General features: G+C 37.5%; 1 protein-coding gene across 4 annotated transcripts in view; it reads right to left on the minus strand.

The window, feature by feature from the left end:
• TOP2B (DNA topoisomerase II beta) overlaps nucleotides 1-17364 on the minus strand; it is a 61359-nt gene that overhangs the window by 513 nt on the left and 43482 nt on the right. The window contains exons 19-35 of one of the 4 annotated variants that reach the window (XM_066555366.1): nucleotides 16728-16849; nucleotides 15799-15947; nucleotides 14977-15208; nucleotides 13460-13594; nucleotides 12840-13040; nucleotides 11150-11345; nucleotides 10904-10995; nucleotides 9617-9772; nucleotides 9398-9481; nucleotides 8281-8478; nucleotides 7797-7941; nucleotides 6411-6569; nucleotides 5408-5615; nucleotides 4815-4897; nucleotides 4391-4501; nucleotides 1085-1201; nucleotides 182-279 (exon numbers count right to left, since the gene is read on the minus strand). In XM_066555366.1, the coding sequence (XP_066411463.1) occupies nucleotides 182-279; nucleotides 1085-1201; nucleotides 4391-4501; nucleotides 4815-4897; nucleotides 5408-5615; nucleotides 6411-6569; nucleotides 7797-7941; nucleotides 8281-8478; nucleotides 9398-9481; nucleotides 9617-9772; nucleotides 10904-10995; nucleotides 11150-11345; nucleotides 12840-13040; nucleotides 13460-13594; nucleotides 14977-15208; nucleotides 15799-15947; nucleotides 16728-16849 (2486 nt within the window). The remainder of the gene's footprint in view (nucleotides 1-181; nucleotides 280-1084; nucleotides 1202-4390; nucleotides 4502-4814; nucleotides 4898-5407; nucleotides 5616-6410; nucleotides 6570-7796; nucleotides 7942-8280; nucleotides 8479-9397; nucleotides 9482-9616; nucleotides 9773-10903; nucleotides 10996-11149; nucleotides 11346-12839; nucleotides 13041-13459; nucleotides 13595-14976; nucleotides 15209-15798; nucleotides 15948-16727; nucleotides 16850-17364) is intronic. The other 3 variants (XM_066555376.1, XM_066555386.1, XM_066555393.1) reach the window with 3 other exon arrangements.

A 17364-nucleotide genomic window follows, 5' to 3' on the forward strand; every position in this document is an offset into this window, starting at 1 on the left:
TGATGCTTTGTACATTTTCCATTTTAATATTCAGAATTTAAAAAACACCTCTCTAGCATCCAATTGCTAATGACACCTCAGCCCCCAACACCATATTAGCAACTTATAAGAAGTTAACTTTTATGTAAAGGAATTCATGAGGTTCTTTTTACAAAGAGAAGAGAGCAGAGATGGAACTGACCTTGCTTGGTGTGGACTTGGGTGTTTTCTTTCCAGGGTTGTATTCACCTTCATTTTCTGAACCAGATGCTTTCCTTTTCTTTGCTCCTCTTCCTTTTCCTAGGTCAGATTATGAGTTAACTTTGTTGCTTTTTTTTAAAAATAAACTCCAGACTTTATCAAACTGAAAAACCCCCTAGTGAAGTTACTTTAGTATGTCCACATGTTAAGCTCAAACCCAGTTTACTACTCAAGCCTCTTCACAACAGCAGTGTAGTACACGTATTTTTTTATTTTCTCAGTTTTAAATCTTTTCCACTTGTTCTGCAGTCATCATTCACCCTGACAGTTCAAGCTGTCAGTTCAAGACAGGGACAAAATCCATGAGATCAGATAACTTCTACACTGAAGTAGAACTACAAGTCCTTGGTCACCTTCTGCATTGGTTATACAGCATTAATTCCCCATTAATATTTAGTAAATTTACTTTTAACCTCAACCATCAACACTGGCACATCCTTTACAGACTCCTCCAACTACACTGCTTGCTGTGCTGTGTTGTGAGGACTCAGAGAACTGGGATACAAAAAAATGGGCTTAAAACCCCAGAAAGTGCTACTTACTACAATTACTACCAGAATTTTACTGGCTTGGAAGGAGCTGAGTTCAAAGAAAATGAGCAGTATCCAGTAGAATGGAAGATGGTGGGGGGGGGGGGGGTGCAGCTATTAAATGCATTCCCAATAGTGAAGGTCAGATAACAACATCCACACATGGTTTGCCAAGAAGTCAATACATTGTATTTGCCATAGGAAAGGCTGAGTAATCTACCAGTGATCAGTGTACTCATAACTCACCACAATTATTGTGGTTCTTAAAATAATTGTGAGCCCTGTGCTCCAGAGAGCCCAGGTGTGACTCCTACCTTTGGGTGCTGCCGTCTTCTTTGGAATGCCAAATTCTGAATCTGAATCAGAGTTCACAGTTTCCACCTTCTTGGCCTTGGGAGCTCTTTTAGGCTTAGGGGGAGCATCTAGTTTTGCTGTTGGAAGTTAAAAGACACTAAATAAATTCACAAATTGGTTGAGCATATTAAATTATACTAGATACTCCAATTATGGCATGAATGGCAGACATTAAAACAAGATGAGTGACTTCTGCACTTGGGGAAAACACACTTCAGCTTTTATGTTGGAACTGTGTGGAATAAACAGGAGGTTTCCTGTGTCCTGCTCTGAGAAGGATTGGTGCACTCAGTACTATTCCAGGTTCTTGGCTGAATACTGTTTCATCTTTTTGAGTACAAACCAGGTTACTAGTGGGTAAAGCAGCAACAGAAGTCCTCCAGGCTGGTTACTTTGACCATAGAGGCTGGATACATCACAGTATCCAGCTGCTTGTGACATTTTTGCCTTCAGGGTGGTATGACTGTGGACTGCTTTCCCCAGGATTACTGCAGGAGTTTGGGAGGCAGTGCCTCTGTCTCTGTGACATTGCATTCTGTCAATCTCTGTGAAAAGGAATTTTGGAAAACGCTGAAAGGAGAGGAAGGGAAAATTCTGCATTTCCTGGAGAATTTCAGTCAGTGCCACACAACTAATCTGGCTGTCTTTAAAAGATGGTGATTGCAATGTTCCCACAGTGGGTGTCAAGGGATAGGATAATGGAACCATCTAGGTCAGAGAAGACCCTTAAGATCATCAGGTCATGATGAATGAGTCTTGCAGAAACCTCAGATACACACCTGACCTACCCTCTGTCAACCACAGGTGCCTCAAACAGGCACAAGTACAAACTCTCCAGATACCAGGAATGTGGATGTTTGTGAGAACTCAAATTTAATTTATGGGATCACAAGGGGGATGTGTTTGGAGAACAAGAGAGTGTCTCCACAAGCATTTTGGTTATGATGCCTTGAACTGCAGAAACAGAGGTACAGCACACTGCCACAGACACTGGATTTTTCTCTGGAAACAGAGCCTAATCTCAGTGGGTAACTCCTGTGAAGTGTGACCAAGGGACAGCAAACCCCTGAGCTGTTACCTGGTGGCTAAAGGAGCAGTGTTCAGAACACTGACTTCCCTCTGTGCTAAATACAGGGGGATTCTCATCTGCTGCTTTAACTTACACCCCTAATGGCTGCACAAGTGTGAAGGATCTCTTGACAGCAGCTTGATGGCAAATCAGTTCAGCCAAGCTCTCCACTAGGTATCATGACAGGAAACAGAGTGTGCAGCACAATCAATGTACACAGGCTCTCAAGAAGCCCAAGTTTTTAACAGGAAGTCCAGGTATGGTATCAGTCCCACAGGTGATGCAAAGAGTAGATCTCACTTGCTAGAATCTCAGCAGCTGGGCTCTTCAAAGCTGTTCAAGCTGAGCAGTTGCTTATCAAGAGTTGGCCTGCTTTTCAAATTTCCCTTAGGCTTTACTATAAAGCCCTAAAACCACAGAGAGCTCAAACAGTCATGGAAAAGTTCAGCTGCCTCTTGATCCTCTGTAGTGAACAGCAGAGGTCAAGAGATTTCATCCCAAATTGATCGGAGTCTGAAGTCACAGAAATTCAAACAGCTCTGGAACAATCATTTCAGCCACACACAATGAGAACTCCCAGTGTGAGGGTGAGTGGGTGGAATATGACATTACCAGAAAATGGGTTCTGAGGAGGCTGCTGCCAAGTCCATGAAGATGGACTTAGAATCAAAGAGTCTACGAAAAGTGTAACCAGATGACCAATGAACTAAACCTGCTGGGTTATCACTGAACTGTCCAGCTGTGATGATGAAAGTGTGGTCATGTCTGATCTGGGCAGAAAAGAAGAGAAGAGCTGAAAACTGGTGAAAGCAATTGTCATGCTGCCATGCACTGAGAAGGAGAGTGCCCCTAAGGCTACTCAGAAGGCAAAAATTTAACTCTTGCTTGAAAGAGAGCTGGTTTATACCTATTCTGTATGTGTACAGGTTAATCAGAAACTCAGATCACAGCTCTATTTTAAGGTTTTGAGTTAGGCTAATGACAATTCACTTACATCCAGACCCTCAAAAAACAGAGAGGGAGAAAGATTGAATTTTAAAGTGCATCCATGCCTGGCTACTGCATACAAAGTTCACTCTTCCATTTGCTGGAGTACAGAAATTCAATATAAAAGACCACTCTATTAGAGATCAGCTATTTCTGTATGCAATCTTTATTTACTGTACTACAGAACTCTACCAACAACTGGAAGTGTTTGAGAAGTAATCAGGCATTCACTGATTTGAACTGTTAACAAATTAGAGTGGACACAATGCATTAAGAAATAGATTAGAAATAGGGAGGCAAAGGGGGAAAGGGTGGAAAGATGCTGCAGTTCACTGGTGCCTAAAATAGAAAACAATATTTTTTTTCTCATTTTTAAGAGAATAAGTTAACTATTGTAACTGGCTACTTTCTTGTCATTCTCCTTGAGGTACCTTTTTTTACAGAAGAATTAATATATTAAGTTCAGCTGCAAGTTGGTCAAAAGAAGTTTTAAAAAACAAAGGCCCCAATATCATAGGGAAAAAATGCAAGATGACAGCTCTAAAAGCTGACTAATAACTGAAAGAATTTATACCTCTGAAGTCTGAGGAGAGTCTCTCATCCTCTGTTCCAAGAGGAAAAAGTGATAGCCTTCTGTCTGGTTTTGGCTGGGACAGAGTTTGTTTTCTTCATTGTAGGTAGTAGGGGACTGTGTTTTGTATTTGGGCTGGAGATGATGTTGACAATGCAGGGATATTTTGCTGCTGCTGACACTGACTCAAGGCCTTTTCTGCTTCTCACACCATCACACCAGAAAGGGGCTGGGGGTGCACAAGGAGTTGTGAGGGGACAGTCCAGACAGCTGCCTCCAACTGACCCAAGGGATATTCCACACCAACTGGTGGCATGCTCCACTCTACCTATCCCCTGAAGCTAAAAACCTCCCATTAGTTAAACTATTTGAAGGCTGAACACCACCTCCTGATGTGGAAGGTAAGAAGTTCTGACACTACAAAGTAGCCAGTGGAAAGAAACAATACTATTAAGGAACTGGAGAAAGTTCATACCCTGTTGCTGAATGTCAATGAGCTCAAATACCCTACTGCTGAATTTCACAGAGCTCAAAATAAATGGAAGCAGTTCCTACTTTGAAGACTGAAGAGACAATGAAAAGGTGGAGATGATGACTTTCAAACAAAAGGATTGGCTTCCAGGCCAATTCTATACGTACCCTTTTTAGCAGCTACTGTTTTACTTGGAATTTTCTCTGTTTGTTTTGGGGCAAAAGATGATGAGAAAACAGGAGCAGAATCCTCATCATCACTGTCCAATTTTGTTGTATCTATAACCACAGAGTAAGTTTAGAATAAGATCCATTCACGGCATATATTAATTACATCAATATTAACTGCAGTAAAAATCTCAAAAAGTGTTTGTGACGCTACAGCTATGGATGTACTGTGACTTCCTTACCTATGATACAAGCTTTGTTCCTCTAAAGATCAGAAGTTCTTTCACTTTACCCCTTTATAAAGAGGGAGGATGTGGACATCCTTCTCCGGTAACTACTCTGTGAAGTTTGTATGTACCACTCCCCAAAATATCCCATTAATAGTTGCTATAAAAATTAAACAGAACTGTGAAAACAATCTCACCATCATCTGTCTTCTGAGAGTAAGATGGAAAAGAGAAGATGTTCCCAAAATCTTGATTTTTCTTGGTTTGAGATGTTTTTCTACTTACAAGCAAAAAAAAAAGGGAATTGTATGAGTTACATCAAGCACATAGTGAAGTACGTGGACATCATAAATATCCACACAAAATTTAAATCCTGTTTTAACATTTCCAGCATTTTTGCATCTGCTTGCAGCAAACCCCTAAAACTGACATCCAGTCAAGAACTCCAGACATTTAAAATTAACAGAATTACATTTTTTTCCTAAGTTCTCTATACCAGACTGGCACAAGACAGAAAACAGAGAACCTTTAAAAACATAGTTTAACAGATGATATTACAGACAGTGTATCATAACTATTTTATATGTTATTATATTATTCTTTTAAATCATGAGTCACCCCTGCATAGGTCAGTTGCAAGGCTGAGATAACATACACTTGAATCCCTCCACATTTTATTTTTCACAGTGCGTGTAAAGCAACAACAGCTGATGCTTCTCAGTTTTGTTCAGAAACTTTTGCATTGAAGAAAGTTATTAATAAAAAAATCCTACTGAGTTACAGTACTTACTCTGGAGATGGCTTTGATTTGGCTGGGGAGAAGTCATACTCATCTTTTTCTAAGCTGTCTGAGGGAACAAACTCATCTTCTCTGTCATTTGTAACTGGAGAGGCTTTTACTTTGAGCTCATCCAAATCATTGTTATTGTTGGCATCATCATCATCGTCGGCATCATCTTCTTCTTCTGAGAAGTCAAAAGTGTACTTGGGCCTCTCAGCTGAGAAAATCACACAATTTTCACAATTCAGGAGAATTGTCTATGTTATATAATACACATACATATACAAATCAAAGTGGAAGTCAGTGAACAATCCCTGCCTCAGAGTACATAAGATGAAAGAATGGTGGATAATAGATTTGTTTCAGCCTGGAAGAATAAAGGGCTGAAAAGAATAAAAAATAATTTAGATGTTAGCAAACATTCAACACCTCTTGTGGCTTGCCCAGCCACCTTCAGCTAAAGGCATTATGGAGACATTGTGCATCAGTACTTTTAAGGAATGAGAATCCTCCACTTAAAATTGAAGCTTTCTTGAATCCATTATTTGAATATTCTTCCTAATTTTCCAGAAACTCTGTGGGGGTTTTTTAAACCATCACATACTTACATACTTTCCAAACTTTCAGTCTTGGTTTTCATGGAGTGTTCAGAATTTTTTGACAATTTTTTACTTGCCTTGTAGGCCTTATTTGGCAGTATACTTGTATCAGAGTAATGTTTTTGTTTGTAAGAGTATTGTCTTGTCTGTTTCTTCTATAATTCACTAGTTTAGTGATTAATTTCTATTCTACTGTTTAGAATAGGGGACAAGATTTCTGATCCAAATTACAAAATCTTTCATAAGAAATTCCTGATCTTGACTTAAGAGTATTCTTCACACAGTGAAGAAAATGTAACGCAAGTTACCTGAAGGCAATAAAGTCCTAAAGGAAGTCCTATGGTCAAAGGAAAATGTGGGTTTGTAGTTGAAACTTCCAGTCACAATACACAATTCACCAAGTCTTGGGTTACCTGCAGCTCTCCTAAGCAGAGAGTCTCTTGGAATAATCACAGGCTCATTTTCTTCTAAATCACTTTCAGACTTGGATTCATCATCTGACCATGGGTTTCTTTTCTTCACTTTTTTTGCACTGGGTTTTGTAGATGATGGTGTCCTTCTTACCCTGGCACCTGCCAAAAGTAAAAGCATTTACTACAGTCAGGTTAAAAAATATTTTCATCTTTTCTAATTGTTTACAAATTTAGTATAAAGTTTCATCTTAAAAAGTTCTCCTTTAAACACTGTAAATTTTCTTCTCCTCACTGAAGGAAGATTTAACATGAAATTATTTCACACAGAACCTGACCGCCTGCTGCCAAAGAAATTTGTTTTATGACTAAAAAACATAACATCTCTAATTTTAAGTTTTGCCATCAAACTTGTGTTTCTTTAAAGGTTGCTAGAGTTTTCCAGGCAAAGAATGTGCAGTTTTCCATTATTCAAGGAACAGAATCAGAAACAGTTATTGGATAAATACAACAAACATGGGAAGTAGAGGATATCCTATTGTGGAGAGGGGGTAAAAATGTGGTCAGCCAATTGCAGGGCAAGCTCAGGTCAAGCTGGGCTAATTGGCCCTGGCTCAACAGTGGCTGTAGGAGATTTGAGCTGCAAGCAGACAAGTCAGTCACAACTGCACTCAGTGAATCTACTCAGGTTGGAGAAGCCCCTGAATAATGAAACCCAGATCTTATCTCAGAATAATAATTTGTGCAACCACATTTTTTTCCTTTTTTCTGAAAAAATAAACCCCCTCATACTTAAACCTTCTCTTCTGTCTTCAGCTTTCTTTTTTTGTTGCTGCCTCCCTGTTACTGTGTATTCCTCAAACAGCAATAATAAATTCCTACTAGCAGAGGAAATGGGGAAGTGAATGTTGGTTGCCTGCCAAGCCACAGCACCCACAACTTTCTGAAAAGTGGAATGACTGAATATGTCAATAGAAAAATACATTTATTTAATCACGTTCTACAATCTATACTCAGACTGAGGGGCTGAAGGTAACTGCCCTGTCCTTCAATATCAAAGAGCACACAAACTAGACATTTCAGTTTGCAAGGAATAAGACACATTATGTAAAAATAATCTATTTTTCTATACACAAGTTTGAAGATTTAGATTTCCCCCCCCCCCCACCCCCACAATTGAAATGTAGAAAATGTTAAGATCCATCATCCCAGGAAAGTAGATTGCACGAAGAAATTTCATAGTACTTTCAAATATTTCATTTTAGGGAAGAAAACCAGATGAAATAGTGATTATTGTGCTGTATTTCCCTTCTCACACTGTGTTAAAAATGCATTTCATGCCCAGTAAATACACAACTAAGGTGAAATATGGCTGTGCAAGGGTCTTACCAGGCTCCTTCTTCTCTCTCTTGGGTTTAGGGGTTTTAGCTGCTGCAGCTGATGCATTCAGTGAGTCATCCCCACCACCCTCAGCTGGCACACCACCAAACTCTTCATCAAATTCCATTTTTATTGCTAGAGAATCAGTTTCACCCTAAAATTGCAAAATAAAATCATTTACACCTTTATATTTCAAGATTGAACTGGAACAGTTTTGCAGATGATAATAAATGAATGTAGAATAGTATATCAACATTTGTTGAATAGTCTTGGAAAGAAGTTATCTCAATAAAAACACCTGAACAATAAGCAGTCTCATAAGATTTGCAAATGTAAAAGAAATCCATTACAAATTTCTTATGCATTAGGTGAGCAAAACAGTGCAAATACAGCACCAGTGATAATCTGGCGATTTGGATTTATGCTGCTGGAGTAGAAAAAATACACCAGCTAAATAATAAATAATTTAACTACAGCAGTCATTTTGGTTTACCTTTTTCTTTTTCAGCAATTTCCTGCTGGCATCAGCTTTCATGGCAGATGTAATCTGTGGAACTATTCTTCTGCCAAATGGTGATGGCATGGTCTCTTCCAGCTGGAGTTTCTTCATCTTGGGTTTCCCAACTTTGCCTTTTATTGGTTTGCCAACCATGCCAGCCAGAACATCTTCTCTTTCCTGTGCTTCTACTTTCTAACAAACAAGAGGAGGCAGGAGGGGGGAAACACATTATTTTTTAAAGAGGACAAAGTGGAACATGATGATTATTTAAGATTCAGCTCCTTTATACATGGAGCATAAGGCTCCCCTTAAATATCACTTGAATTGGAACACAATTTTCAGTTCTGGAACAGTGTCCACTTAATCTTGATAAATTCATGACCCTGTAGAGCTAAAAACGAGACTTTTATTCAAGAATAAATACAAACTTTTGGACACTGTTACACTGAAAAATCTTTCTTCTTTCCAGTTTTTATTTCACAACTATGTGTCTGGTACTGCTCTAAGTTGCTATTATTTCAGCATTTAATTTAAATATTTGGTTTTGAAGTGTGTCACTTCAAAAGATTGTACCAGCCCTTTTCAGAAAACATGGAAAACTGAGGTTCAGCAGGTTATTCACCATAGGGACTTTACCTTTTTTTCCAGAATTACTGCTAAGGCAAACTAAGGACCCCTCATAATAGTATTTATAGTCTACACACTTCATTCCTGAATGTACAGTTCTGAATTTGGTAATACTGCCTCACAAAAAATTAGATCATGTAGAACTACTGTAATTATTACCATTACCAGCTACTACTCACAGGTTTTTGTGTCATCTAAAAACTAACTTTCTCCTGGTTATTTTTCTTTTAATATCACTGACTTGGACAAAACATCAAATTGGATAGATGCAAGAAACAATCCCTGAGAAACACTACTAAGAACACAGATATGCAATACTGATTTCCCAGTTACCATTATATTCTGAAATGAATCTACTTTTGATTCAAAATGTGGTATTTTAAAATTATTTTTCTTAAATTTTAATTATTTTTTATTAGTTAGTGGTTTTAATTGAATTAATATGAATTTCATGGTTTAGAAATATATATAAAGTAAAACATACTTCAAGCTCTTCAACAAAGGCTGCTAGATCTTCTTTCCAGAGGTCTGAAGGAGATTTCCTTTTAAGATCATTTAGTTCTCTCTCCTAAAACATGAAAGTAGAGAGAGTATAGAGAATGTAATCACAACTAAAGCAAATGCCACTGAAGACTAAACATTCCCAACAGACACATCAGCATTTACTGTGCTGTTTCAGAACAAGCCTTCCAGGTGTACCAACCTTGGAATCTCTCAGCTTGATCAACTCTTCCACCTTCTCTTTTGTGAGTGACCACAGGGACATGTTCAAAATGTAGTTGAAGTCAGGGCCAGAGGCTGGACCAGAAGCAGAGGAGGCATCATCATTTGCATTCTGAGAGTCCTCCTCTTCTGCTGCCTGAGGTGAAACATTCCCAATCACAAGTATTAGTGATCTTAGCTGCTTGCATGAACTGTGACACTGCTCCAAAGCACCATCACAGAGTAGCAAGGTGTGCCCTCACAGATTCAATAACCTGAACATATTCTGGCCCTTTCCAAAAGGCCGTGTTCCTGTGACCTTCTAGAGCTGATTATTTAATCCTTTGATTTAAGAAAACAAATTGAACCCGTGCTAGAGCCTTATATGCTGCTGGCTGCAGATACTGGTGCTGTCCACCCATCTCTCAGGGTTGAGACATTTGCCCTTTGGGTATTCATAGATACCTGTTCCTTTAGAAAATTAGCACAGTCCTTTGAATAACAGCTGGTATCAAAGCCCCAAATGTGCAAACTGGGGTTTGAGAGCAGATCAAAATTTCTCTAAATAACAGTTTTGTTACAAAATAGAAATAATTTCATAGAGTTAAAATACAGTATTAAAAATACAAAAGAAATGTGAAATGAAAACAAATAGCTAAAACAGTGGCAAGGACACAGAAAAGGCATGGGTGACAGAAATTCAAGGCTGCTTTTCAAAGCAGTTCCATCTGCCCATAGTAATGGAGATGTAACTTTGAAATTAAACTTGTCCTATCTCTCTTTTGGAACAATAAAAACTGGTTGGTTTAAAAAAAAAGCAGAAACAAATATAGGTCAAGGTCAAATTTACTACAATAAATTTAAAAGTCGTAAGTTTATAACATCCATGTTTCTTTACAGAAAAGCAATTAATAAGTTATGTAGAAATAATTACATTTAGTAATTAGTTGTATGTGTGGGGTAACTAATGTAGCACTTTCTGTATCAGCCAATCAGAAATCAAATTGCCAGTTTTGATTTGGGTACATTAAGAAATTCAGTCCTCTGCAATCTCAATTTTTATACTTGTACTATCTAATTTTCTTCTAAGCATTATCTATATACAATACAAGTATTACGTGACTATTTTTGTGTGTAAGTTCAGTGGTTTTTTTAAATGGAAGCCAATAAGGAGTAATGAATAATGTTTTTTAAGTGCTATGTGTGTGTTATAAATTAAGCTAGACTACTAGAAAACAAGCAATATCATTTATAACAGTAACAACATCAACAATATCTAGATTATTACCTTTTCCTGTGCTTCTTTCCAGGCTTTTACTGGATCAGATTCATAACCTCTCTGGACCAGCATCTGAATCAAATCTCTCTTTGATCTGTTCTCTACAAGATACACACAAACACAGAGGAGGGGAGGAAAAAAAAAAAGAAGGAAAGTCAGTGTCATGAAAATCTTGCATATAAGTATTTTTTACTATACCTAAATACTTTCCAGATCTGCCCCCACTGTTAACAATTCTAATTTCTGTTTACTCACCAATGGTAATTTTTCCTTGTATCTTCTCCAGGATGAAGCGAGCTTGGTTGTTCAGCTTGGTGGACTCTGCACCCAGCATGCCCACCAGCCACTCCTTGCGCAGGCTGTAATAATGTAACCGCAGATCAAAGAACTCCTTCAAGATGTCCTGCACAGTTTCGTACTTCTTTAAGCACCCCATGTGATCAAACAGCACCTAGAAAATACAGGATAGACTTGAGAGAGGCTGTGTGACTCAAACTTTGTAAGTTTGCCCTTGTGTAAGTGTTCAGTTCTACTGCACGTATAAAAGCACTGTACAAAAAGTGGTACTTCGAGGACTGTGAACTCAAACCTCACTTTGGAGCTAGGCAGCACAGAGCTGGATGGTCTTTATTTTTAGTCACAAAGAGATTTAGGATGAGATTTATGGCAGTACAATCAAAAAAAAGACAGCTATATAGAGTAATATGCCTGAATTCACTTGAATGACTAATTTTATCTACATATTAAATCACAAGTTCAGCGGCAACTGATGATTCACAACTATTTAATGTAACAGTTGCAAAGCTTAATAATCCTTAATAATCTTTCAATTCAGCTGTGAAATCTGTCACTTTTCAGCTGTGAAAACTACCATCCTTCAAGTTCAAGCACAAAGTAAGAAATCATTTTTACTTGATAGGTGGAATCAATCCTGTCTGGCTTCTGACATCTCCAGTTTAGACATTTATAGGTGAACCAGTCACCCTTGGTGCCCTCCATAGTCAACTGGAAGAAATAAACCCCTCTAGGGGATGATTTATCTATCCAAAATAGCTATCTGGGTGCTGGGGGACAATGGCCAAGCTCACTTGGCCACTCATACCTCACTCATAACTTTTTAAGGTTCTTACACTAGGGCAGATTAATTCCCACACAGGTACAGAAAGCGGCCCTTACAATTTATTAGTTGAGCAAGGCATGTTTCCTTTTCCAAATCTATGGTCATTAATTTATTTTTAACCTATTTTCACATAGCTTTTGAGCTACACAACAATAGCAACAATAATGATATTTGTGTTTTGTGATAATATCTGAAAGTAGTGTCTGCCATAAAAAAAACAGAACTGTTTTTTCAGTATCTGTTAAGACAGGATGTTTGGAAATCTTTGCAGAAATTAACTTACATTTAAATCCCTCTCAGAATAGACAGACATATATTTATTCATATTCTTAGTAATTTACAGCACTATTATGTCTTCAAGCAGCTTAAGAACAGTGTTTGCTATACCTTACCACCTAAAATTGGATTTATGCTGGTGGGAACATTGGATCATTTAATTCATATTAGAGGAGTAACAGTCCTGCAGAAAGTGCAATTTTAAAAATGTAATTTGTCTCAATTTAAATCTCAAATCTAATTATAATATGGCAGAAAGTTATTTGTATGATCTACTTTATATTAACCACTTTTGGTTCACTGCACAGGAGATTTTCAATTACAGAAGGCAACTACACCAGGCCTGTCTTATTTGAAAGACTCATCATAAAATGGATTCACTTACTCATATTGACTTAGTATTGGTCACCACTACAGTTTTCTACTATTGAAACAATTTCAAATACACAATGCACTGTTCAATACCAAGAACCAAAGTATACTACAAAAACATTTGATTTTACAACAAGCAACAGTAGGGATTCTAATAGCCAAACATGAAAAAGTTACCATAGAATTACAAGTAAGACTTGTTTGAAGCTTAAAGACTTTGTGCAATCCAGCAGCTTCTGCCTGTGCAAGCTTTTCTTCTGTCATTTTCACAACAAATTTCACAGTTGTATCAGTGTGGTATTCCTTATAGTCAGAAATTAATGCTGGAGTTTTTTCAGTCCCGTTCAACATAGGTTCTAGAACCTGTTCTTTGTACACCTGTTGAAAATAGGGCAGAAAAAAAAAAAACAACCACTTGAAATGCCTTAAAACTGCAAACCAAATGAACAACATCAACTTCCAAAGCTCTGTGCATTACATCTGGTACCAGTTACAACTTACAGAACCAGTATAACCAGTGAAATGCAGGCCAAGAGTAGCACAAACATAAGAGGCAGAAACCAGGACAGAAAGGCCTCCTGTAAAGTGGATTATGCAGGAGAAGCATGGACAGCTGATGGCACAAACAGAGAACCATCTTCTACAAAAGCACAGAGGAGAATTAAACCATGTTCCCTTCTGTGTATGTATAATCAGAAATTGTGTTAGAAGTTCACACAAATGTAGGATTAAATAATTTAATGAGGAATTCTTCACTCTTTTTTGTTTATATTAAAATGTATTTCACTATTACTTACCTGGGTCCATGTCCTTACAGGAAGCTCTGTAATCTCTACTGTGTTCCTGTCGACGACAAATATTTCACCACTCACTACATACTGATTTTGACCAAGTTCCTGAATGGTTCCTTTGAAGTTTTTGTAGTTTGGAAGCTGAAATTGGAAAAACCAAAGTAATAATCTTTATAATAAAATGTAAAAAAAAATATTTATTTTCCATACTCCATACACTTATCATTATATTGCCCTAACCCATCAACAAACCTCTCAGAATGTGAAAATTTGAGGTCATAGGAAAAATACTACAAAAACCAGAATACACACATGCAAGTGACAGGACCAGTTATCCTACTGTCCACAGATTAGAAAAATTGTTAAGAAGATGCAGCTGAACCCAGTGAAGTGGTGGGGTTTTGTTTTGATTCTTTTTAGTTTGCTTTTTTTTCTTCCTCTTTTTTAAAGAATACTCTAACCACAATTAAGGCATGACAGAAAGCAGATTAACACCCCACAATAAGTTTACAGAAGTGGTGCTACCTCCCCTAACCATTTTTTCATTTTTGTTCTGTTTGGCAAAGATAGTGGAGCCCATCCAGGTCAAATTGTAGCTAACAGGCTGAGGAATTTTTTTTAACAGGATTGATTTCCTTATCCAGCTTGACACAAACACATACCAGCATACAGAAAGGAGCTAGATGGAGGCAGAACTGCCTCTTTCAAGCACAGTGAGCTTCAATTGACTGTGAGACTACACAGAAGGCCTAGGAGTCCTAAAGGAAGGGCAATAGATTGCATTAATTAAAAAAAAAATCTCATTATTCCCAAGAATTTGAAAAAGGAAAGCCACTATGTCTTGAAAATTGATATTGCACACTCAGTGAACTGTGATCTAAATAGGGAAGAAAAGATGCTTCTGCTTCTATGGCTTAGTAATCACAACCAAGCAGCAATATTCATCAGTTGTAAAATTAAGGTTACATCTACTGCATTTCATCTCCTGGTCACAGATATTATGGGTTCACACAGGTATTCTTTCTGCCCAATTTTTTTCACACCACTTCTGGGACTTCTAAAATTTTGAATAAACAGAAGCTAAATGCACTTCAGAAGTCGCTGATTTCCTTGAACAGCAGCAATATCTTTTCCTCTGCCTACAGATATATAAAACAGAGAACAAATCAGAAGAGAGAAAGGAAATGTTAACTTTAGCTGAAGATACTTGAGTAGTACCTTCAAAAAGAAAGAGTGATACAACTTTTTACTCTACTGCCATGTCACAACTATCCCGCAAGGCTTGTAACAGTCAGCAGACTGAACAAAAAGTCCCTAAAATAATTGCTAAAAATACAAATAGCAATATTTTTGCTTCAAAGTTAACTTGCCCAGCCTCATCCCAACAGTCAAGTAGAGCTTCTATATAAAATTACTGGGACAAACCAACTCAGATGCTCCAATAATTAAGAAGTTCTAGAGAGATAGGAATTGATTCTGTAAGTAAACACATATAAAATACTAGTATACACTGTTATTTTTACCATTGGGTGGGGATCTAGGCCATCCAGCATTCGTCTGACATTGTTTACAATCTCTCTGGTATCATAGTTTGGAAGTTTGCATGCCCAGCCAGTGCCAATTCCTTCAGCTCCGTTTACTAAGACCATGGGAATGATGGGAATATACCATTCAGGCTCTACACGCTGGTTGTCATCATACAGGAATTTAAGCAAGTTGTCATCCACTGATGGAAAAAGAAGCCTTGCTAAAGGGCTTTAAAAAGAAAAAAAAAGAAAACCATTTAACCTCAAGTCCAGTATGTAAAGAACATTTTTCTTTAACAGCCCTTGGGCCCAGATATGATCAGTTTGCAGATTTTTCTCGCATCTTTCTCTCTCTTTGCCATTCTGAAGCTGAAAATCCAAGGTACACATCTCCTGAGATAACAAAGTTCTTCCCAATGGAAGAGTGAGTTCATAATACATGAAGTTTGTTTCCTTCACAGAAACTCATGTATCTGGTACACTAGCAACTGCTGACATTTAGCATCTACAAAATACCATTCTTTGAAGCTTTTGGAACACATAGCTCAGTGTGACGCTGGGGCACTCAGTAATAAAGCAGCACAGCATCCAAATAGTTGCAAAATTTCCTTGCTTAACTGTAGGAGCAGCAAAATGTTACGGATGTTCAAAACCATACTTAAGACATCCAAAGCAAAATATGAGCTTCTATTAAAATATTTCAATCTTTCTCCATTTCTCTCCCCCACCACCCCCAAAAAAAAAGGAGTGCTGTGAAAGGATGAGTTTCATAAGAAGGCTATTTCAAAGCATGCATTTAGCTTGACATTAACAGTTTACCTTAACATGGTGAAAATATAGCGAGGGCTGGCAGCATCCTTTCCACCATGAAGCCTGGTGCCAAACTGACCAATAGGTTGTAGCAGATTCACATTGTTACTTCCAACAAAGTTCTGAGCCAAGTTGACTATAGTCATCATTAATGCTTGCTGCAAGAAAATACATATTCATAGTAAGAAGTATGAGACAGTCTATCCTCATACGCCAACAAAATCTATTTTTAATAGCCCAAAATTGTGTGACTAACCTGAATTGAATTTTTAAGAAAGCAGTCTCCCTGAGAAAGGACTACTGTAACCTATTGCAAGGGCTGCTGGGAATACATATTCTATGCTTATGAAAACTCCTGAGTTTCTCAATTTCTTCTTAAGCACTTCTCTGGGGGAAGTAAAAAGACATAAACTGACCACACCTGCATGCACAAACCACTACTCATGGCTTCTAAAGGGAGGAGAGAAGGGATGGATGGGTTGTTAATACGGCCACTCTTGCTAATATTTCACATAAATATAAACAAAACAGGAGCTAGAAAAAAAATCTTTGTTCTGCCAGTGTAATAAGTTTTTGAAGAACAGAGCCTCGGTTTCTTCCCTTAAAATACTGTGCTTCTTGTTACAGACAAAAATTGTCCTAGAACATAGTTCCTATATTCCTATGATTTCAGAATCTAGAAGTTGTTTAGGCAATTAGTTATCTACTATTTGGCCGCAACCCACAAAGTGTTTGGGATAGCACTGTGCACCAACCCTTGGAAAGAAAGGAAATATGCTGTCTTAAGTTACATACAGTGTGGTTCATTTCCTTTAAAAGCACACCTTTGTGATTAGTAGAATTATAGTCAATAGTTTGCAATTTTAATAGCAGAAACATTTACCTAGTATTTTACATAGGCTAAAAGTCTTTACAATTTCACCATCCTCCATACTCACCTCCCCATGGTGATATGCTGACATTTCAGCCACAGAACCAGCCAGCTGAGCAACCTTTACTTCACGTTTATCATTTCTCTTAAAGCAAGTGAACAGAACCTTGCGTTGCCCTGGTTTCAGACCTATTGAGAAGAACATCCCATTTTCAACACATACACAAGCAAATGTTTTCAAGTGATAAACTTGTTTTGCCTTTTCATAAATTATAATCTCTCATAAGAAGTCTAAACATTAAGTAAAAACAAATTCACACTGAAATAGTAACAAAATATTAAACATATAATTTTTTTAAAGTAATCAAAAATATTTTACCAAACTCAAAAAATTACCAAAAAAGTGGAAACACAACCTTTTCAGCCAATTATAGAGCATCCAATATATCATTCTAATAAACTGCACCTTGATCCTAAAGGTGCAACTTCCATACGTCAAGAATTCTTTCCATTCTACTCAGCAAAATCTTTTTCTAAGAATACCAGCACAAATTCAGCAAGGACAGCTGTAACTGCAGCTTACAGGTATTTCACAGAACTCTGAAATTTTACTACCAAAAATGTTATCCTCTTGAGAACTTTTAAAGTTTTAAGAAAGAAGCCAGTCTCTGATCTTCTGAAAATGTTTATTTTCATTGGTTAGA

This window comes from Molothrus aeneus, chromosome 1, assembly GCF_037042795.1.
Source record: "Molothrus aeneus isolate 106 chromosome 1, BPBGC_Maene_1.0, whole genome shotgun sequence".
NCBI classification, from domain to species: domain Eukaryota; kingdom Metazoa; phylum Chordata; class Aves; order Passeriformes; family Icteridae; genus Molothrus; species Molothrus aeneus.